The sequence below is a fragment of the Camellia sinensis genome, chromosome 5, assembly GCF_055761805.1.
Source record: "Camellia sinensis isolate YWXY chromosome 5, ASM5576180v1, whole genome shotgun sequence".
Classification (NCBI taxonomy): Eukaryota; Viridiplantae; Streptophyta; class Magnoliopsida; order Ericales; family Theaceae; genus Camellia; species Camellia sinensis.
The window spans coordinates 18,944,547-18,968,160 of NC_138965.1; the positions used below are offsets into that span (position 1 = coordinate 18,944,547).

At 38.3% G+C, this 23,614-nt stretch overlaps 1 protein-coding gene and 1 pseudogene across 2 annotated transcripts; both read right to left on the reverse strand.

The window, feature by feature from the left end:
• Positions 1 to 5,613: 5,613 nt before the first annotated feature.
• LOC114315826 (heat shock 70 kDa protein-like) lies at positions 5,614 to 10,776 on the reverse strand (annotated as a pseudogene). Its single transcript, XR_014329201.1, has 4 exons — positions 10,295 to 10,776; positions 7,982 to 8,463; positions 6,602 to 7,013; positions 5,614 to 6,230 (listed from the first exon to the last, which is right to left on the reverse strand). The product of XR_014329201.1 is annotated as a heat shock 70 kDa protein-like (transcript).
• Positions 10,777 to 21,475: 10,699 nt separating this feature from the next.
• Positions 21,476 to 22,550, reverse strand: LOC145791251 (uncharacterized). The gene is made up of 3 exons (XM_082871583.1): positions 22,462 to 22,550; positions 21,833 to 22,382; positions 21,476 to 21,679 (listed from the first exon to the last, which is right to left on the reverse strand). The coding sequence occupies exons 1-3, from the start codon at positions 22,548 to 22,550 to the stop codon at positions 21,476 to 21,478; spliced, it is 843 nt and encodes a 280-aa protein (XP_082727709.1).
• Between the last annotated feature and the right edge of the window lie 1,064 nt (positions 22,551 to 23,614).

Consider the following 23,614-nt stretch of genomic DNA (forward strand, 5'->3'; position numbering starts at 1 on the left):
TGTCATCTGCCTTAGTTAAATTGAAAGAATACTTCCTCTGGAGATCTTTCTTTTTAAACTGCTGGTCAATTGTCGTATCCTTATGAATTAATGCTTCACAGATCATAGGCTCTTTCCCTACAATCTCTGCTGCATCAATCTCATAGTTAGGATCTTTGTAGTATGTCTTATATGATGCATTATTTCGATCTTGCTCATCTTCTAGTAATGCTTTATATCTAGATACTTTGTAAGTCAGTTCCACTAAGTCTCTGAACTCTGTTGAGTCAAACTTCTTTCGAAGCCTGAACTCTAAGCCATTTTGGGCCAATCTTACGAATTCTGGCTCTGGCAAGATTATTCTACATTTATTTCGAGCCCTTTTAAATCTGGCAATAAGCTGAGTAGCCTTCTCTTCAGGCCTTTAACTCAATCTTGCCAAGTCTGCCATGGAAACTTCTGACTCTGATTGGAAGAATTGGGCATGAAATGCCTCTTCCATTTGTGTTGCCAAGTCTGGATAGAGCCAGGTGGAAGGTTAATGTACCATAGAAATGCTTCCCCAGTTAGAGAGTTTGGAAATAGTCTCAACTTCATATAGTCATGATTGGTAAATTCACCACATTGAGTAGCAAACCTAGCAATATGCTCTACTGTTGATTGGTTTCCGTTCCCATAAAAAAGGACAAAATCTGGTATCCTGAAACCCCTTGGGTATTCGTGTACCCTGTCGACCCATTCTGGGTATGGTTTTCTGTACACAGGAGTTTGGACCCCCCGAGCCATTGGTCCACACATCTCCCTAACTATATCAGCAATTTGGTCCCTAGGGACCATATTTTGTGCCTGCTGAACCACTACTGGGGGAACAAACACAGGATTTGGTGGACAAACTTGTGCTTGTGGTCTTCTTGGTCCATAGGGTGGTACATTCGAGACTGGTTGTCCCTGTGGTACAGGTTGCTGTTAGGGGTGTGGGTAACCTCTTTGAGCTTGTCCTGCGAAGGGGCCTACGAAAGGTACTGGAACAGGTGTTGTTTCCCTTCCATTTGTGGGAAAACCTTCCAACCCCCCGGGTATAAATTTGAATAAGGGATTATTGTACCCCCTAGTGCCAGGTATGGCTTCGAATGTGGGATTTGGAACCATTCTTATGCCATTTTTTTGTACTGGGCCAGATCCACCAACTTGCATGGCTTCACTGTTGAACATTGAGGCATTTTGGCCTGCTATAGGCCTCGAAATGGGTTCGTACCAAGACTGAGGTGGTGGTCTTTCATGACTCTGATTACTAGTTTGACCATTAGAATGTTCATTAACTTGCATAGGCTGTTTATCTCTAGCCAATCTTTGCTGAGGGACATTTACTTCCTCCATGTGTCTTGCATTTGTTGGTTGATGGTTATTCATTCGATCCAAAAAGGATATTGCCCACTTTTCCATTGTGTTTATTAATTGCTGTCCCATAGCATCTACTAGGCCACCCCATGGATTCACTGGCTGAGTAGATGGGACAGTGGATGGTCCAATTCCTTGGTCTCGTCCAATATTACGAACAAATGGTATTTGTTCTGAAGTACTAGTCTGTTCGACCATAGGTTCCGATAAAATAGGAGTTTCCACAGGATGTGTTATCACATTATCCTCTAGATTAGGTATCTCTACCTCTCCTTCCACGCCTTCTTCCAAGCATTCATTTTCTCCTTGTCTCCTACGTCTAGCCATTTTAAATATGTCCCACTGGGCGTGCCAAAAATATATGTTGGCTTTTTGGCTTTCGAAGGTTATTTTTGTAAGTATGAGCGTACCAGCAAGGATCAATCAGTCCTTACAGAATTTTGATTGCCAACCAATTATCAGACGATTGTGTTGTAGTTCTTTCAGCCTCAATGAAGAGGACTTTTACTGGTGGCTTGATTTAGGAGAATTTAAGCACAAGAACAGTTAAATAAAGAGCAATTGAAGCATTTCCTTAGTGTGAAAAACTTACAATGATCCAAACTCAGCCTCGTAGAGGTTTACAGCGACAATCTACTTGAAACTACTCCTATGAATGAAGTGCAGTGCAGGAATTTAAAGTACAGGAATGTAAAGAACAAGAAATATAAAAACTGGAATGAAATATGTAAAGTAAGGCTAGTTTCTTGGATCTGAGTCTGGGGCTTTTTTTTTGGGTCTTCCTTGCTATTTATACTCCTCAAAGATGACCATCGAACTGCACTTCAAACTGTCGAACTGCTCCTCTGTGATCACTGATCATGCTGCCTTACAAGTAGTTCCACTACGCCATCACTTGCAGTTAAGCTTCCCTCTTATATTTGAATTTGAATGTGAGTAACTGCAGAAGCCACGTCACCTTGCATCTCTTTGCTGATCCAATGTTACTCGGACCACGCAATAGACAATATCAACTGTCACGTGTACGATCAGGATCGAAGATTTGAACAGTCTTCCTATATTACCCTTACTCTGCCACGCGTCGAACTGTAATTGGTCTTTTACAAAATATGTAGTCAACAAGCCCACAATTTATGTTGGGGATGGGGAACAATATATGATTAAGTAATTAGTAATTGGTTTGGAATATGAACACATAGTGATCCAGAAGTAGTGAATAATTTCCCGGAAGGCACATGCCATTATTACCACACACACACACCCCCCCCCCCCCCCCCCAAACCACAAATAGTCAAGTGTACTAGTAGCCGTACGTCTTCAAACAAAATCAATATTTATTTTCTAAAATTGATTATAAAAAATTAATTAGTAATTGAAATAAAACTTCATTGTAACAACTTAATTAGTAATTTTGCATCTTCAAAAATAAGAAATGTTGGCCTTTCATGGCTCAATGATGCAGTATTTTTAAAAAAAAAAAAAAATTCTTCTTTTTGGGTACACAAAAAATAAATAATTTATTGGCTTATTGGCTTATTTAAATCACATTATCTTTCTATTTTTTTGTATGTCTTTTCGCAATAAATAAAAAATTCAAAAATAAACCATACTCAAAATAAGTCTAACTTTTAACGTCGGCTTCTTTTTTCATTTTTTTTATTTATATATAATATTACAGTTAAACCTAATAAATTATAATCACAATAATAAATATCAAATACAAAATATAATTAATACAACAAAAAAATCAAATATATAAAAAATAAGAGGTGATTATTCAGTATTATCGGAGTATGGACATGTAGTGCTCGATAAGGTTTCGATTGGTACAGTGGGGTAAGGACCCACGATTTATGTTAAGGATAGGGAACAACATGGGAGCTAAGTAATTGGCTTGAAATATGAACACATGGTATTCTAGAATTATTAAATGATTTCCCAAAAATAAGACCCACAATAAGCCTCCGTTTGGGAAGTGGGTTGGCTTTTTGGCTTTTTGACTTTTTTGGCTATTTTAGCCTGGGCTTAAAAGCTTAGTTTGGGAATGACTTTTTGACTTTTTGGCTTTTTTGAGTTTTTTTGTGAGAAAAGAATGTAATGATTATGGATTGGATGTGATGTTTTGTTTGTTATGCCTAAAATAGCCTATTTTGTTTTTTGTGGCTAAAATAGCCAAAAAAACCCAAACCATGACTTCCCAAACGAAGCCTTAGAGATGTAAAAGTCCGAGCAATTAGCCTTTAACTTTCAAAACTAATGGAACATAACTTTTCAAACGAAGTTTAAATCTTAGATAAGATCGAGTTAGGTGAGTTAGGCTTGACACATATATGTAATCTTACTTGTATATTTCAACAAAGGATAAAAAGGCTTTTGACAATGCATTCCAACTTTAAATATGAATGTATAGTTTAACCCTTATGTTTACAAGCTAACTTCCATTCTATCATTGATATCAACTTCCACACCTATTTTCTTTGAATTGTTGTTGGTCATATTTGATTATTGAATTTGTTGAAACGAAAAAAATAATATAGAATTATTTATATGTACTCATTTTTTAAAGGGTTTTTAACCAAAAAAAAACCCCATATCATACAACATTAAGTCTTTATCTATTTTCTTATAACACCTCAAATCCTATACCCCATCAAATGCCCAAAGAAAAAAAGCTCATGTTTGCAATTTAACTGGACAAGTTCATAAGGGCATCTCTAATGATTGTGTTATTGGTCATGTCAAAACTAAAAAATAGCTTAGTTTTACAAAATTATTGCTTCAATGGTGTGTCATTGCTATAGTCAGAAAATTGCAAAGCCAAATTTGATTTAAGATTTGGCGAAACCATCTTGTTGCCAAATGAAGGAAAGAGAAAGAGATATGAGTGAAAAGAGTATCAAATGGTTAAAAAAAAAAAAAAAGTTCATTGAATTTGGTAGATGATTGTGCCAAAATAACAAGTCTCCGTTGGAGTGATATAGCTAAAAATTATCTTTTGTGCCTTGTAGCAAGCCAAAAAATAGCTTTGACAAACCATTTTGACTTGAACAATGAAAAATACTCTAACAAGAGCTGTTGAGATAAACCGTGCATATTTTACGTCTTTGTGTAAATCATTTATAAAATAAAAATTAGATTGATTTGACATTAATAGTCGCAAAATTTAAATCTATGCCTTTTAAAAATAAATGTTATATTTTTAAAATCATATGTACTATATATATTTTTGAAAAATATTATAAAATCACATAGTTATATTTATGCGATTAATCTAATTTTTTTTTATAGATAATCTACACACATAAAGATAAAACATGAACCGCTTGAATCGTGAGACCCTATTATGGGCCTAGAAAATAAAATTAAATCTATCGAGTTAAAACACAGACTTGGGACAAAGTCGTTCTACACTAATAATAGTGTCTATTAAGTATTTATAAATATCAAAAAAAATATCAATATTCTATATAAATACAATACGAATATCAAAAAATATATCAATATTCGATATAAATACAATACAAAAACTATCCATATTCCATATAAATACAATACAAAAACTATCCATATACCGTATAAATACAATGCAAATATCCAAAAAAATATCAATATTCGATATAAATACAATAGGTACATGTGCTTAGGAGTGTTTTGAAAAATAGCAATGCTAGGTATCATGAAAAACCTTTCATGAAAATAATCATGAAAGTTTTGTGACCCTTGAATTACACTTATAATAAAATATCACACACTAATTAAGATAATCCAAGGATCATAACTCTTTCATGATCATTTTCATGAGAAAATTTTCATAAATCCTAACTTTTCTCTTTGAAAAGTTGATAAAAAGCTGACTTTTTGACTTTTTTGGTGGCTCTTTTAGCCAAAAAAAACTAGCTTTTTTAGTGGCTTTTTTTGGAAGAAGTTGGCAAAAAATCAAAAAGTTTACTTTTTACCAACTTTCCAAATTGGCCCTTAGTATTACTCATACTTTCACCAATTAGTCATGTTGCTGATGAATAATATTAATATCCCACATTAAAACAAGGTTAAAAAAGGGTTTATTCAAAGCTATTATATGAGATCCAAGTATTGATGAAGTTGCAGTTGAATATATGCAGCAAATTATATATAAAACTTAAAAACAAAGTTTTATTCAAAAGCTTTCTTACAGACAGCCTATATACACTAGTTACTAAGTTCACAATCTTTCTCAAGTCAAAACTAAATAGTACAAAAACAGAGTTAAAAAACAGAGCACCAAAACAGAGTCCACATGCTTCTTATTTATTTATAAACAAACAAATCTCCCCTCCTTAACATCATCTAATCATCCTCTTCAATCTTAGGTCCACCACCACCGGTCATATCACCACCACCCATAGGCCCATCACCACCACCACCTTGATACATCTTAGAGACAATTGGATTGCACAAATTCTCCAACTCCTTAAGTATGTCTTCCAACTCATCAACCTCAGCCAACTGGTTCCTATCCAACCACTCTATCAACTCCTCCACTGCCTTCTCGATCTTCTCCTTGTCTGCCGGGTCCAACTTGCCCCCAAACTTCTCATCCCTCACTGTATTCCTCATGTTATACGCGTAATTCTCAAGCGCATTCTTCGCCTCCGCCTTCTTCTTAACCTCCTCGTCCTCTGCCTTATACTTCTCTGCGCCTTTCACCATCTTCTCAATGTCTTCTTTGCTCAGCCTACCCTTGTCATTCGTGATTGTAATCTTGTTCTTCACACCCGCTGTCTTGTCCTCCGCTGTCACATTCAGTATCCCATTCGCATCAATGTCGAACGACAGATTGATCTGCGGCACTCCTCTTGGCACCGGTGGAATACCTATTAGAATTATCAAAAAAAGAAAGAAAGAAATATTATATTCAGATTGATATTCAACTATTACAATAGTAGCTCTTTTTCTTTTTTTTTTTAAACCGGTGAAATTCAAACCGTTAGTTGTTATATTAATACCTGACTTATTTATACGCCTCAAGAGCCTAATTATGTGACTTAACTAACAAGTAATAAACAAGAAACCAAACTAAGAACCTAAGTAAAACAAAAATTCTATTCACCTAGAAAATAAACCAGAAAACTGTCTGGAATTACGTGAATATTTAAGCTCTTTTTGTTATGGGGCCATAACATGAGTAAATTCTGAACTAATACCTGGACAGTTTAGTTTTCTGTTTCGTGTTCTTAAACAATACCGGTGAGCTCAAACTTTCCGAGCAGATTGTTATCTTTAGTCCTCGCTCTTTCGCCTTCGTAAACCTGGATTAGCACGCCGGGCTGATTATCCGAGTAGGTCGAGAAGACTTGCTCTTTCTTGGTTGGAATTGTGGTGTTTCTTGGAATCAAGGTTGTCATGACACCACCAGCAGTCTCGAGGCCTAGACTGAGCGGCGTGACATCGAGCAGCAACAAGTCCTGCACCTTTTGGTTCCCTTCCCCAGTCAGAATCGCCGCCTGCACCGCGGCACCATATGCCACTGCCTCATCAGGGTTGATGCTCTTGCAGAGCTCCTTCCAATTGAAGGAGTCTTGCAAAAGTTGCTGGACTTTGGGAATTCGGGTTGACCCACCCACGAAAACCACTTCATCAACTTGACTCTTGTCAATCTAATTATGAATATTTTAAGAAAAATCAAAAGTTAATATTTGATTATTGGAAAATGTTTGAGGGCCGAAATGGCTGGCTCGAATGTGGCTCGAAATTTTCTTTTTCTTTTTCTTTTTTTCTGCCATTTTCGACCTGCAGAGCTCAAATTCGAGAGGGAGAAAGAGAGAGAGGGAGAAAGAGAGAGGAGAGGAGAGAGGGAAAGAGAGGGAGAGAAGAGAGAAGAGGGAATGGAGACACAAACACACAGAGAGGCCCGTGCATTCCGGCCGATCGTCGCAGCTCGGCGGATCGTCGCAGCCCGGCGGATCGTCGCAGCTCGTCCGGCTGCCTCCGTCCGGCCGCCGTCGCCTCCCCTCTGCCTTCTTCTCTTCTTCTTTCTTTCTTCTTCTTCTGTCTTCGTCTTCCTTCTGCTTCTGATTTCTGATCCAAAAAAAAAAAAAAAATTTACAACGACAAAACGACGTCGTTTCGTAGATTCGGGGCATTCGGGGGAACCTTTTTCGGGCTCCCAATCACTACTCTTGATTATTTCATTACATAACAGTTACAAATATAAATAATATATTTATTTCAATTCATAATGACCATTATAACCATTACTATATGATTATGAGGTTTTATTTCAAAGTTGTATTAAACATGAGTTTAAGTTTACTAATGGAGAAATTTTTTTTTTTTTTTTTAATAACTCAGGGTGTTCAGACCAGCTTGCGTGCACCTCGACTAATCCCTGGAAGACCAATCCCACCGTCCACTAGCGGGGAGTCCATTTAAAACCAGAGCAAAGCGCTATATGGACTCGCCCAACACAAAGATTGATAGCACCTAAGAGATTTTGAATTTGAGACCTAGAGAACAGCTACTAATTGAGAATTAATTTTAGATAAAAGTAATTTTCACATATAACATCATAAAGTAATTTTAAAACAGTGAGAGCGTGATATATTATTTTGCTAGATCAACAAACCTTGGCGTCACGAAGGCACTTCTCCACCGGTTGCATGGACTTCAAGAACAAGTCCATGCACAATTCCTCAAACCTCGCTCTTGTAAGGAATCGATTTCAATCGTGGTTTGTGTGGTTGAAGAGAGAGCCCTCTTCGCTCTCTCACACGCAATCCTCAACCTTCTCAACGCTCTCGCATTATTGGAAATGTCCTTCTTGTGCTTCTTCTTGAACTCTGCGACAAAATGGTTCACCAGCCGATTATCGAAGTCCTCGCCGCCCAAATGGGTATCTCCGGCGGTGGCTTTCACTTCAAAAATGCCCTCTTCGATAGTCAATAGTGAAACATCAAATGTTCCGCCACCGAGATCGAAGATGAGCACGGTCTGCTCTCCCTTTTGTGTCGATTTATTGTCCAACCCATAAGCAATTGCGGCCGCGGTTGGCTCATTGATCATCCTCAGCACATTCAAGCTCACGATAACTCCAGCATCCTTAGTTGCCTGTGTAGTTGAGAATATAACATAAATAAGCCTATTCGATTTATTCTATTTAAATAAATAAATAAAAATTCATAAAAATGTACTCTTCTTAGAGCATCTCCAATGTTTGTTTGTTTTTTTTTTTTTTTTTCTCCCATCAAATTTGAATAAAATTTGAGTAAAAACTCCATATGATATTGAGCATTTCAATAGACAATTTGTATTTTTCGTCAAAAATACCGGTTGACCGGGAGGGCAACCGGATAGATATCCAGCCGGTCGACCGGTTTGTGTAAATTGAACAACACCTTTTGTAAGGAAGAAGTTGACGTCTGATTTAACAGTGACCTACAAATTTAATAAAAGATAAAGCTTCATTGATTTGATGAAAAAAATAACTCTCTCTATTTGATATTAGTTTAATGAAAGGGTTGGAGCTAAGGTTTTAGGCATTTTTTATCAAATTTAAATTTGATGACAGATTTAATGAAGCGTTGAAGATGCTCCAAGTCTTCTAAGTTCAACTGCATATTGATTTAAAAAATTTATTAAAAAATCTACTAAAAACACCCCCAAAAAAAATAACCTAAAAAAATTGCTTTTTAGTATTTGTTTTTTTATCCATGCAAGACAAGACTTGAAAATGAAAATTTGACATTTTTTCAAAAAAATTACTAAAACAATTAAAAAGAATGTCAAAAAACTGATTCCAAACCAACCTTTACACAAAAAAAAAAAAACTAACCTTTACAGTTGAAAACGAAAAAAATTTACATAAATTTATAAAAAAATTACTACAAACAAAAAATTTTAAAAAGAATGTCATTTTAAAACTAATTCCAAACTCACCCTTACAAATATTGAACTTGAGACACCTGGTGAGAATATAATATAAACTATAAAATTAGGACAGCTCTCCAATTTATTTGAAAATTTATCAACAAGACACGTGGTGAGAATATAATATAAACAATAAAATTTGGACATCTCTCCAATTTATTTGAAAATTTATCAACGGCCCATATGCCAACTCACCTTAAGGTGGTTTAAAGTATCAATTTATTATTACTATATAGAGATAAGTAGAAAAAAGAGGTATATTTTTTTTTTTCCTGAGAATATGTCTGAGGATTGTAATACCATAATACACACGATATGTCGGGAAATTATTTAATATTTTTAGGATATTATGTGTTTATATTCTTTAATTAATTATTATTTAATATGTCATTTATGTTTTCCAATCATTCAATATAATACCTCAAGTATCTATTTTTTTCACCAATCATAATATTATGAAATATCATGTGTTCATACTTCAAAATTACTGAATAATTATCCCGATATGTCTTAAAATTTTAAGTAATAAAATTGGCGACCGTGCTAGGGAGCTTGAAAACGAGCTCCCCCGAATCCCCCTAATCTTGATTTTTTTTTTCAGAAGCAGAGAAGGAGAAGAGAAGGGAGGAGGAGGAGGAGGAGTGGACTGGAGGGGGCCATAACAGTGGGAGGAGGCGGAGGCGGGGCCGGAGGCGACGGCGGAGCTGCTGCGACGATCGGAGCTGGGCGATGGGCTAGGCGACGGTGGCGACGGGCTGGGCGATTGGCGGCGACGTGCTGGGCGACGATCTCTTCTCTCTTCCCCTCTTCTTCTCTCTTTCTCTCCCTCTCCCTCCGAGCTGTTGCAGAGTCGAACATGGAAGAAGAAAAAAAAAAATTCCTAAAACGACGTCGTTTTGAGGATTAGGGGGATTAGGAGGGTCAAATTCGACCTCTCAAACATTATTCTAAAATTGGTTTCATTTTTGAAAACTTAAATATTTAAATGAGTTGGTGATGAAGAATTTAATACCTGACGTTGCGAGTCGTTAAAGTAAGCCGGAACCGTGATCACCGCGTTGTTCACCGGGTGACCCAAAAAAGCTTCAGAAATCTCCCTCATCTTCGACAACACCATACTCGACATATCTTCGGGCGTAAATTGCTTCTCTTCGCCTTTATACCGAACCGAACCACGATCATGGGCTTATCGCCCTGGCCTGGAACAACCTTAAAAGGCCAGTGTTTCATGCCATTTTGGACCGAGGGATCGGAGAATCGTCGGCCGATGAGTCGCTTGGCGTCGAAAACAGTGTTTTCAGGGTTCAACGCCACTTGATTCTTGGCTGCATCGCCTACGAGTCGCTCGATGTCGGTGAAAGCAACATAGGATGGTGTGGTTCGGTTGCCTTGATCGTTCGGTATGATTTCGACTCGGTCGTGTAGCCAGACACCGACACAGCTGTATGTTGTGCCGAGGTCTATGCCTATGGCTTTTTCAGTCTTGGTAGCCATTGATGAAAGCTTTGAAAGCTGGGGTTGTGAGGATGGAATGGTTTTTGAGAAGGAGAGTTCGATGGGTTGTGTTTGGATGGTGAGAATGTTTATATAGTTGTGTGAAGGAAAATTCGAGAGTAAATGGAATCAACGTAACGTGACAAGAGATGATGAGTTTAGGAGGAGTTTGTTTTTTGACTGGGATTTAGTTACAAAAAAGACCCTCAATTTCCATAAATTTCTTTTTTTGGATAGCTCGATTTTGGGCTCATCTATTAAACAAATTAGAATAATTAAATGTGAATCATATTTATTTTTAAAAAATAAAAGAGTAATGATAGGGATTATGAAAAAAATATCACAAAGATGATCATGAAAGATTCTTTATTTTTGGATTATACATACAATAAAATACCACACACTATCAAATGATGAAAAATCTTCATGTTACATTTCATAATATTTTTTTCATGATCTCTAGTATTACTCAAAATAAAAATTTATTTTTTAAATTATACTTATTGTTTATTCTTTTAAAAAAGAAATGTGATATAAACATGTGCTACTAATTTTGATTTTTTAATCTATTCGAATGATGCTTAAAAAAATGAGTTGTTTAAATTAACAATGTGGACCTCCTGTCCAAATTTTGGATAAGATGGAAGCTGGATCCTTTTTAGAACGAAAATCATACTAATTCAAAAAATTAAATTGGTATAAGGGGAAGTTTATGTATACAATGAATTTAAATTATAAATTGATAAAATTTTAGGAGATTGACCAATAAAAACTTCACATCTTAGATTTGTAATCCATATAGCATGTATTTAGTCATTTTGAATATGTAATGACTCATTTGTTATTATAATCTCCTTAATTGTTATTATTTGTTAGAATGTTACATTAGAGTGTTAAATTGTACACTAAAGAGTTTTTGTTTGTTAAAGTGTTATAAGTGGAAAAAGTACACTGAAGAATTTTTTTAGAGTGTTACATTTGATAAACGTACACTAAGAAATTTTTGTTTGTTAGAGTGTTACATTTGAAAAAATATATTAAGGAGTTTTTTTTTTAAAGTGTTATATTTGGAAAAATATACTAAGAAATTTTTTTTCAATATCATATCATACCCGCCACATTGAAGTGTTACATTTGAAAAACAGTAAAAAAAAATTCTTCATATGATGTAAAATAAATCTAAAAAGATATCTTGAAATACCTTTTGAAAACAGTAGAACTTATGTGATCAACACGACTTATGAGTATATAAGATACGAGACGAGACTTTCGGGTAAATTTACCTAAAAATTTTAGGTGTTCGTAGTATTACTACTTTCTTAATTATATAGCCTATTAAAGTTGTTTGGTGCACCTGAACTAAATTTGCTTATAGCTTTTATTTATTATGGGAGTTTATATCAAATTGTCTATGGTTTCTACTTGTAATTTTTCAGGAAAAATATAATTTAAACAAATTTTTTAAAAAATTAATTATTTAAAAATTGAAGGAGGAATAGTTTTGACTTTTTCTTTTTTATTATTAATTTTTAACGTATAATAACTAAATTAGGCTTTGTTTGGAAAGAATATCTTTAACTTGGCTTTTTAACTATTTTAGTTCGGTTTAAAAAGTTCTATTTAGATGAATTTTTGATTTTTTTGTAATTTTGTCATAGCAAAAATAAAATTATTATAATTCAAATATGATATTATATCTTATTAATATTTTAATTTATTTTATCTTTTAATGAGTTAAATTAATCCCAACTATAGTGCCAACACACAGGCCAAACTTGCATTATTTATAGAGATATGAATAGGAGGGTATTTTAGGAATATAAAGAATTCACCGTTGTAGCGAGGGAGCTTCTATCTACACACACCAAATCCCCTCTTTGCACATCCTTCTCACTACACACACCAAAAAAATTAATTCCTAATTATTTTACTCACTGCACACACATTTCATTCTCCCCCCCCCCAACACACACAGAGACCAACCCTCAAACCCAACTCTCCCAACGGTGCAAGTACACTCATTGAAGCTGCATCTCTAACATTGCTCTCTCAATGGTGCAAATACACCCATTGAAGCTGCGCTGCATCTCTCACATTACCCTTCTTCACACATTACCCATCTCTCCCCGTAGCTCCCTGCTTCACACAGCTTTCATCCCCAAAGAAGCATTGAATTCCAGCACATTTTCAATCTTCATTCGTAGTTAGGTTAGTTTACTTTTCAATCCTCATTCCTATTTGAATTTGTAATGTAGAGTTTTGTATTAAACCATTTTCAAAACGAACAAGTTATTCGGAACTGGTTTTTCGAAATGGAACAATTTGTTCGGACGTAGAAATCCGAAAATAATCAATAATTTCAACAGTAGATTTCCGAAAATTGTTCATTGCTTCGACAGTCAACTTCTGAAAATTTTGAATTTGGACAACACTCAATTTCCGAAATTAAGTTTTAGTTTCGGTTTTCAACTTCCGAACAGAATATGTAGTTTCGGTTTTCAACTTTCGAACAGTTTTTTCCCCCTCCCTCTTTTGTATATTCTTGTTTCAATTTTATAGTCATTAAACATATTATTTTTTGCAGATAATATGGATTTTGAATATCAACAACGTGTCCCACCTACTGCTTCAAATAGACGACATCGTGAATTGGATGTTGACCATGAACGAGGACGAGGGCGTGGGCGAGGAGGAGGTCAAGGTCGTGGTCCAGGTCGTGATCTAGTTTCGTAGAATATGATATCCCCAGTGCCAATCAAAGTCGGAGCCGAAGCCAAAGACGAGTTCAAGGTTATGATACGCCTAACATTGCTGCGGAGGATGCCTCTTTACCCAATTCTCCTACTGTCCAGGAAGAGGACCTTACTCATGCTTTTCCAGGTGGACCGACTGATCCATCAATACTGCGGGGTTTCAATAGTCATGTCACTGCAGCTGTTTGGCTCGGGAAGGTAAACATTTCTGAGTAAAAGTGAAATTCATTTGTATATGATTTTTTATTTATTTATTTTTTTGTGTGTGTTGTATGGTAGTTTCTAATGAGATATTATTTGTGTTATAGGAACGAGGGCCCCTAAAATGTCATAATCACTCTTCAAAGATCCTTGCATGGCCATGGTGGTCAGCAGACAACAACACCAGATTCAAAGCCATTATTGAGCAGTCTGGGCTGTCACAGTTAGCTCGTTGCACTTATCGGTTTGCCAACAAGCTTCTAATCTCCAGTTTTGTTAAGAGATGGCAACCTGAGACGAACACATTTCACATGACAGTTGGTGAGATGACCTTGACCCTGGATGATGTTGGCACTATTCTTGGCCTTTCCATTGTAGGCAAATCAATCAGCGTACCAGATGTGACAGATCATCATGGAGTTACACTACTGGTTTATGGCTTGGGGATTACTGAACGTGTAGCACATTAAGAGGTTTCTACTTCTTGTGGGAATTCAGTCAGGCTTGATTGGTTGCGAAGTTAGTTTGCTGGTGTCACAGATTTAGACCCAAAGGAGGCTATGCAGTGCGCTGCTAGAGCTTATTTGTTGTTTCTGTTAGGATGTACGCTCTTCAGTGACAAGAGTGGCGGCAGGATTCCTGTTGTTTACCTTGGCTTATTGATGGATTTGGAATCCATTCATACTTACGCCTAGGGTGGTGCTGCATTAGCATTTTTATACAGACAGTTAGGGTATGCTAGCCGGTCCGGTGTTAAGCAGATGGGTGGTTATATGACTCTTTTGGAGGCGTGAATTTATGAGCACTTCCGAGCATATGACCTCCCCAGAACATGGGCTACAATGAAAACATGCCACACGTGTACCATTGGGCATCTAGGAGAGAGGCAGGTTCCTCCATTGATCATTTGAAATCTTTTCGAGCAGAGCTTGACATCTTGGTAACGACTGATGTAAGTTTACTCGTCCTCAGATAATTTTAACACTTTCCATTTATTTTACCCTTCATATACTTTAATTCAAAAACACTTTACGTTTACAGGTTATTTGGGATCCATACCACAGTTACAGAGACCGGCATCCATGTAACCCCGTTACGTTCTACTATGGATGCTTAAAATGCTTAGACATGGTCGAACCCTATCATCCAGATAGAGTTCTGAGGCAGTTTGGCAGGGTTCAAACCATCCCAGATGCACCGCTAGCTCCCAGTCGTGGTGCTCGAGGCAACATATCTGCACGATATACAGTCATGTAAAGATACTTGGATAGGATCTGGGAGGCTGGGATAACCACATGTTATCTGAGCAGCGGAGGAGCACACCAGTTTATCAGCATTGGGAATGTGTACTGGGTTACATGGATTGGTATAAGTGTGAGAATATGTGTTCTCCTAGGATTAGGAATATGTGTTCTCCTAGGATTAGGAATAAGTGTCCTATATCTATTAGACTTCTATATATCTCAGTAATGTATTCATGTAGGATTAGGAATTAGTGGTACTCTATATGAATGATGTATGTATTCTTTGTTCAATGGAATTCAATCTAATATACAGTTTTGTTTAGAAAACTTACATGGTATCAGAGCTAGGTTCAAAACCCTAACCCTCTCTGGTTTGACCGGTTTGTCACCATCAAAGTCGCGACTTTTCTCTCTTCAGACTCGCGAGGGTTCGAAACACTAGCTCTCTCTGGTTCGTCTCGCGAAGGCCTCTCTCTTCCTCGCGATCTCTGTCTGAATCGATTCGCAGCTATCTACTTTGGCTCTTTGGTTAATTTGGTTCGTCTGCCTCTGTGCTTCGCGATCTCTGTCTGAGATCTTCGCGAGCTTCGTCTGAAGATCGATCTCAGCTTCAGTCTCTCTATCTCTCTCTCTCTGTGCTTCGCGATCTCTGTGATCTCTGTGCTTCAACTTGGCTATTTCTATTTAAGACCCTTTTTCAGGAATATTGCACTCAAGCCCCATATTTGTCTGTTTATTCTACAACTTTGCTTTATAATGGACCCTAAAATTCAAGCCATTAAATGTAAACTCACTGGTGGCAATTATGCCTATTGGGCCAGTGTTATGAAGAATTTTCTTCTTGGTCAAAAAAAATGGGGCTATGTTTCTGGTTCTGCTCCTTGTCCATCGGACCCGAAAGTAGAAGGGTATCTGCCTTCCTGTGACACTTGGGATTGTGATAAAGCCCAAGTTCTTACCTGGTTTCATAACTCTATGGATGACCGTATTGGAATGATGTTTTCCAAGTACAGTATTGCCAATGAAGTGTGGGATTATTTACTCGGTGTTTATCAGCAGTCCAACTTTGCCAAGCGGTATGAGTTGGAAACAACTATTCAGAGTGCTCGTCGGCGGGATCAAACTATTCAGGACTTTTATATTGAGATGATAGATCTCTGGGATCAGTTGGCTCTTATGGAACCACCTAGTCTCAAGATACTAGACGCTTATATTGAGTTTCGGGAACAGGGTCGTTTAGTCCAGTTCTTAACAGCTCTCTCCCCTCAGTATGAGGCTATTCGAGGTAGCATCCTTCACCGACCTCCTCTTCCCTCTGTGGATGCTATTGTTCGTGAACTTCTCTCCGAGGAAACCCGTCTTAAGACGGCCAGTCAGACTTTGTCTCCTTCTGTGTTCTTGGCTCTTGCCAAGCCACCCTTGTTATCGACCCCTCCTCCTCATCAACTTCAAGCCACTGCGAAACCCAAGAGAGGACCATTAGGGTCAGATGAGTGTGCTTTCTGCCATCAAAGGGGTCATTGGAAGAACAATTGTCCCAAAAAGGGACGTCAGCCTGCTCCGTCTTCTCAAACACAGTTCCGCGGTCCTACTTCGAGTACTTTCCGACCTCCTGCTGCTTACACTGCATCTACTCCAGCTCCCGATCCTGACTTGGCTTCCCTGAGTGCTCAGGTTGCACAACTTCAGCATATCCTATCCACCTCTCAGTCATCCCCATCTGCCTCCGCTCTTACATCTCTTCATTCAGGTTTGCTTGGATCCTCTTCAGGTATTCCTTCTTCTGTCTAGATTTTTTATTCTGGTGCCTCTCATCATATGACTCCTCACCTTTCCTTACTTCAAAATTGTATTCCCCCACCCGTTCCTATTACTATTAATACTGCTAGTGGATCTGGTATGTCTGTTTTATCTGTTGGGTCTGTCTTACCCTCTGCCATGTCTGCTGTTACTATTCCTTCTATTTTTTATGTTCCTCAGTTATCTGTCAGTTTGTTATCTATCAGTCAACTTGATACGCCTGGTTTTGATGTTATCTTTTCCTCTTATGTCTGTTGTGTGCAGGATCGGGTGTCCAAGAAGCAGATTGGGACCGGCCGTAGAATTGGAGATCTCTATGTGGTTGAAAGCTTGCATCTCCCCTTATCCACCTCTCCAGCTGCATTTTCCTCGTTTCAATTAGATTCTCAGTCGAGTCAATTTTACTTATGGCATTCTCGTCTCGGTCATTTGTCTGTTGACCGTTTACGGTCTTTAGCTCAGTCAGGATTGTTGGGTAAAGTTTCTCCTAGTCAAATTGATGAATGTCGGGGGTGTAAACTTGCCAAAATGTCAGCTTTACCTTTTAATAAAAGTACATCTATTTCTATTTCTCCTTTCTCTCTTGTGCATACTGATGTCTGGGGACCCTCTCCTGTTCTTACTAAAGGGGGTTCAGTATACTATGTGTCTTTTGTTGATGATTGCACCCGTTACACGTGGGTTTATCTTATGACTTATAAGTCTGACTTCTACCAGATATATCGTACTTTTCAGTCCATGGTCACTACACAGTTTGGATCTACTATTAAAATGTTGCGGTCTGACTTGGGTGGGGAATACTTTAAAACTGAATTCTGTGAATATTTGGCCAACTTGGGTACCATTCACCAAACTTCTTGTACTGATACACCTGCCCAAAATGGCCAGGCTGAGCGTAAACACCGTCATCTTCTTGAGACAGCTAGGTCTCATCTTCTCTCTGCCTCTGTTCCAGCTTTGTTTTGGGGTGAGGCAGTTCTTACTGCTGCTTTTCTTCTCAACCGTATGCCTACCCCCCTTCTTTCTGGTCGGTCTCCTTATAAGGCTCTCTTTTCTCAACTTCCTAATTACTCCCTCCATCATGTGTTTGGGTCTGCGTGTTTTGTCCTTTTACCTCGTAAAGATAGGACTAAACTTAGTGCCCAGTCTGTCCTATGTGTTTTTTTGGGATATAGTCTCACTCAGAAAGGTTATCGCTGTTATGACCCTGTTTCTCGTCGCCTTTATATCTCCCGCCATGTTGCCTTTCTCGAACGTCTATCTTACTTTCAGCTTCCTCCTCTCACCGCCCCAGTTTCCAAAGAGGATTTGGTTCATATTGATCCATTTCCTTCTAAGGTCCCATCTGATGAGTACATCTCCACAGTTCCTCCTGAGCTTATTCCATCTTCTCATTCTGCTTCACCTCTGACTACTTCTCCTTCTTCGCCTTCTCCTCCTTCTTCTCCTCCGTTGTTAGTTTATTCTCGTCGCAAGGCTCCTCCTCTACCAGTTGTCTCTACCCCTGCTGCTGATCCTCCTGCTTCTGACGACTCTGATCCTGCTGCACACCGATATCCTCCTCGAGCGCGTCATCCTCCAAAAAAGGTTGGGTTGGTCTAATACTTGTTTTTCTACTTCCTATCGTATCTTTTTGTCTGCTATTCACTCTTTTGCAGAACCTCAATCTTACAAGGAGGCCTGTCAGGATTCTCATTGGGTCCAAGCTATGGAGGATGAGTTGTTTGCTCTACAGAAAACTAGTACTTGGGAGTTGGTTCCTTTACCTGCTGGTAAAAATCTGGTTGGTTGCAAATGGGTCTACAAAGTCAAGACTCATTCTGATGGTTCTCTTGAGCGCTACAAAGCTCGTCTGGTGGCCAAAGATTTCTCCCAAGAGTATGGTATTGATTATGAGGAGACATTTGCTCCTGTTGCCAAGATGACTACTATCCGTACTTTGATTTATGTCGCTGCTGTTCGTTCTTGGCCTCTTTATCAGATTGATGTTAAGAATGCTTTTCTTAATGGCCATCTCACTGAGGAGGTTTACATGCGTCCTCCCCCTGGTCTTCACCATTCCTCTGGCCAAGTCTGTCGTCTTCGGCGTGCTTTATATGGTCTGAAGCAGCCTCCTCGTGCTTGGTATGATCGCTTTCAGACTGCTGTTACCGAGCTTGGGTTTCATCCTTCTGCTTCCGACTCTGCTTTATTTCTAAGACATACCTCGGCTGGTTTTGTTGCTCTCTTACTATATGTAGATGATATGATCATCACTGGCTCTGACTCTTTTGCTATCTCTGAGGTCAAGCAGCATCTATTCCACACCTTCAAAATGAAGGATCTGGGACCATTGCGGTATTTTCTTGGCATTGAGGTGGCTTCTTCTCCCAAGGGTTACTTTCTGTCCCAGGCTAAGTATGCTAACGAGGTTATCCATCGTGCCAGACTTACTGACACTAAGCTGTCTGATACCCTCATTGAGCTTAATGTAAAACTCAACACTACTGATGGGGTTCCTCTAAATGATCCTACATTATATCGCAAGCTTGTGGGTTGTTTAGTCTATCTGACAGTTACTCGCCCTGATCTTGCCTATGTTGTCCATGTGATTAGTCAGTTTGTTTCTGCCCCTCGCTCTACACATTGGGCTGCTTTGCTTCGGATTCTTCGCTATCTTCGCAGTACTATCTTTCAGGGCTTGCTGTTCTCTTCTACTTCTTCTTTAGACTTGGTGGCTTAGGCTTATGCTGATGCTGATTGGACTGGTGATGTTAATGATCGTAAATCTATTTCTGGTTTCTGTATGTTTCTTGGTGATTCCCTTATTTCTTGGAAAAGCAAGAAACAAACTGTTGTTGCCCGTTCTACTGCCGAAGCTGGGTATCGTGCTCTGGCTCATGCTACTGCTGAAATTGTCTGGCTTCGTAATCTCTTATCTGAGTTGGGCGTCCCTCAATCTTCCCCGACCTCTCTCTATTGTGACAACCGAAGTGCTATTCAAATTGCTCATAACACTGTCTTCCATGAACGGACAAAACATATTGAGATTGATTGTCACTTCGTCCGTCAGCATCTGTAGTCTGGCTTTATCTCGCTTCCTTTTGTCTCTTTGGCTCTGCAACTTGTTGACTTCTTCACTAAGACTCACACCACTGCTCGGTGTTGGTTCTTTCTTGACAAACTCTCAATGTTTTCTGCTAAAACACCTTGAGTTTGAGCGGGGGTGTGAGAATATGTGTTCTCCTAGGATCAGGAATATGTGTTCTCCTAGGATTAGGAATAAGTGTCCTATATCTATTAGACTTCTATATATCTTAGTAATGTATTCATGTAGGATTAGGAATTAGTGGTACTCTATATAAATGATGTATGTATTCTTTGTTCAATGGAATTCAATCTAATATACAGTTTTGTTTAGAAAACTTACAATAAGAATATCATGCACCTATATGTTGAGCACACTGATGAACCGCGTGTCCATGACCATCAAGATTTCAGCCAACATGCCGATGTAATATATTATCCTCTTTTATGCATTTGAAACTTACTTTTTATTTTATGATATGTTCCCTAAAATGTGATATTCTTTTCAAATGCAGCGTATTGCATATGCACTGCAAATTTCACATCCTATTATTGAGGCTGGTTATGAGAAGGGGATTCGACATCCTCATCGACTTTACCAGGCTATAGAGACTATGACGCATGTCCTTGAAAGTCAGCACATTGACGATGCTGGACCTAGTTCTGCTGGACCTAGTTATACTGGAGGTCGCTTTTCATCTCCGATATTGACATACAGTCGTAGGCCTAGGCATAGGCATACAGCTGATTCGTGACATATTATTTGTTAGTTGATGAATTTTTTGTGGTATTTTTTGTAAGATGATATTGTTGTAATGGTAACAGTGGTTAATATTTTCTTATTAGAATGGAATGGCAACAATGGTTGATACCATTGAAAATGACATTTTATTATTAAAATGGAATTGTAACAATGGTCGTTGATTTTGTAAATGATATCTTCTTATTACAATAGAATGGTAACAATCGTCGATAACATTCAATCAATGCCACAGAACACATCAACATCAAAAACACATCTATTAATTTCTTCCATAATTCTAACATTTTCAAATGCATACATGTGTCATGTGACATCAACAACATCAAATGTCTCTCGAGTAGCTACCGTATCATGAATAATGTCTTTGAAATGCTGAATGTGGCGCACATATGCATCATCCCAGTCGACAGCGTAAGGGTGACGGTATTTTCGCCAATTAGTGGCTATAGGAGGAACTGGATGGCCTGGCTGCAACAAAACCTGCACCAAATATCAATTGAGTTAGTGGTCATACCTCATAACTTCTTGTACATGCATAAATTGATAAGTTTCTGTTATACCTGGATGAAATGATTTCCGTTGACAAACCCAATGGCAATCTCACGTCTATCAAGTTAAGGTACTGGCACTGTTCTAAGAGGTAAAAAGGTGAGACATTGCTGTAATGACAAGTGGTATAACACAAGATTGTAGCACGATGCAACAAGATGCCCCATGCCTGGCATAGTCATCCAATGTGAGTATCCAGGACTGTCTTCAAAGTATGACAATATGCTTGTCAATTCTTCAAACCTTTCGTAGGACCCATAAAATGTAATGTATTCCTCTTTGTGTGTATGTAGCTCACCCAACAGATCACGCCTAACCTGAGCCTAATCATCTTCTGTATGACCAATTGAAGCAGCTATAGCCCTGAAACCACAATTCCCATCTACAGCTACATCCTTGACCAACTTAATGTATGGTTTCAACCCAGAAGGGAAAGCATCAATATATGCACCAAGTTTCACTGTTCTAGTAATGTATACCTTCCCTTTCGCATTCACCTTCTCCTTTCCCTTAACAGGTCGCTTCTTCTTGGTTTCAAGAGTAGAAGCTAATGTAGTGATTTAGGTGTCCCTAGGTGAGAAGGAATCATGTCTAGATTGCACCGACTCAAATGCACACGGGTCACGACGGGTAGAAACATTGATCTTCTTATGATCCCGAGGACGTGTTTTGGGCTTCACCTCCGGCTCAACAAGAAAAGTGCTTCCCAGATATACAATCTCTTTCAACTTCTTCAAAAGCTCCAACCGCATGGTTCTATCACTTTCATTAAACTTGTTCACAAACAACTCTGCTTCTGCATAACAACTCACCTTCATTTCCTCTTCTTTGTTGCATATGAAGATATGAAGTTGCCTCCACTGTGAGTGTATGGTAGCAAATGGTATAGGACGATCTTGTCTGATGTAGTTAGCAATCTCATGGGCACAAGGTAAACCATGAGTGTGGCGAAGAACACATCCACAAGCTTCAACATCAATACCAATGGAATTGGCTCTTTTACTCTCTACAAGCAAATACTGTAATGCAGAGATAGACACATTACCCTGTAGCTCCCTGAACTGAGAAGGTTTAAATTGATGTTGCACAACAGTTAAACTTTTCTCAAATGAAGCCTTGATATCAATGTGTTGCAACTCAAGAAGACTGTGTATTTTCTCAAATGATGCCTGAAATAAGACTTGACATGAACCTAATTGTCTTTTAAGTTTTGCATGTGCACTCTCAGCCCTGTTCAATTCAATGTAAGTCAAATTAAAATCAATTACATGGCACTTACTAATAACATATTGAACAAAAGTAATCTTACCTGTTCGTTGTAACATTACCATAATGCATACACGTGTTTGTCCATGCCGCCACAAATTTCTCCTTGTAAGGAACCAACCAAGTATCCATGACGTATTTGACTACATCAGGATAACTACTGAATTCCTTAAGTAATGATTTAAGACGCTCATCGTATTGAATTTCAGAAAATGAATGCACTAAAGAGTTCCACTCATGGTTGAACTTCTCTCATTTCTGCTGTGTCTCAAACATTTTGTTACATTTGGTCAATACATTCTTACTGATATGCCAACGACATAATAAATGTCTGCCACTCGGGAATATCTTCTGTATGGAATTCATCAAGGCTAGCTCTCTGTCAGTAACAATAATTGCTGGCACAACAAAACCATCCATGACATCACGCAATGTAGCTAACACCCACGCATAGTTATTAGCCCTCTCATACTGTAAGTATGCGAAAGCTACAGAGAAAGTCATTTCAGTTGATGTCACTCCCACAATTTCAAGAAGAGGAAGACGATATCTTTTGGTTTTATATGTGCAATCCATAATTAATATACGTGGGAAAGACCGAAATAAGTCCAAACTGGTAGGATATGCCCAAAACAAGTCTGTCACAGTCATTGTGGACTCTTCAGACCGATGGCGGTCAATGTAATTATACTTGGCCAATTCACCCAATAAGTGTTGCATCTGTGATCTTCCAGCTCTCTATACCACCCTGTTTCGATGGCGTCCATTGTAAATGGTTTTAAGTGTGCTTACATTGAGGGCATCTCGCTGTTTCAAGGTTACTAGGATTTCTTTTGGCCGAGCCATGCTCTTTGACATATCCATTAACAATGCTTTCTCATCCATCAACAATGCTTTCTCATCAAGGTGCTACGCAGGTGGATGGTTATGCAATTCGCATACTACGGTCAATGTCCATTCATCATGTGTGGTAAACCTGTGAGCCCTCATATCAAAAGGACAAGCACACTTCTTCATACCGGTTATTCTTGATGTATTGTTGCCATCATGTTTTAACTTCTTTGTCGCTCTATATTGGCCACTCCCCTGACAAGCAAGATACATCCTGGGTCTTTTTTTCCCTCCACCATAATCTGATGTTTTGATTACAATGACCAAACCATTTCTCTTTCCAACTTCACGTACCCAGTTGAGCA

Coding starts and splice junctions, on each gene's coding strand:
- LOC145791251 (XM_082871583.1), bottom strand. CDS start 22,550: ATGGATACTTGGTTGGTTCCTTACAAGGAGAAATTTGTGGCGGCATGG. Junction 22,383..22,461: donor GGTAATGTTACAACGAACAG/GTAAGATTACTT, acceptor TGAATTGAACAG/GGCTGAGAGTGCACATGCAA. Junction 21,680..21,832: donor CTTTTCTTGTTGAGCCGGAG/GTGAAGCCCAAA, acceptor CTTGAAACCAAG/AAGAAGCGACCTGTTAAGGG.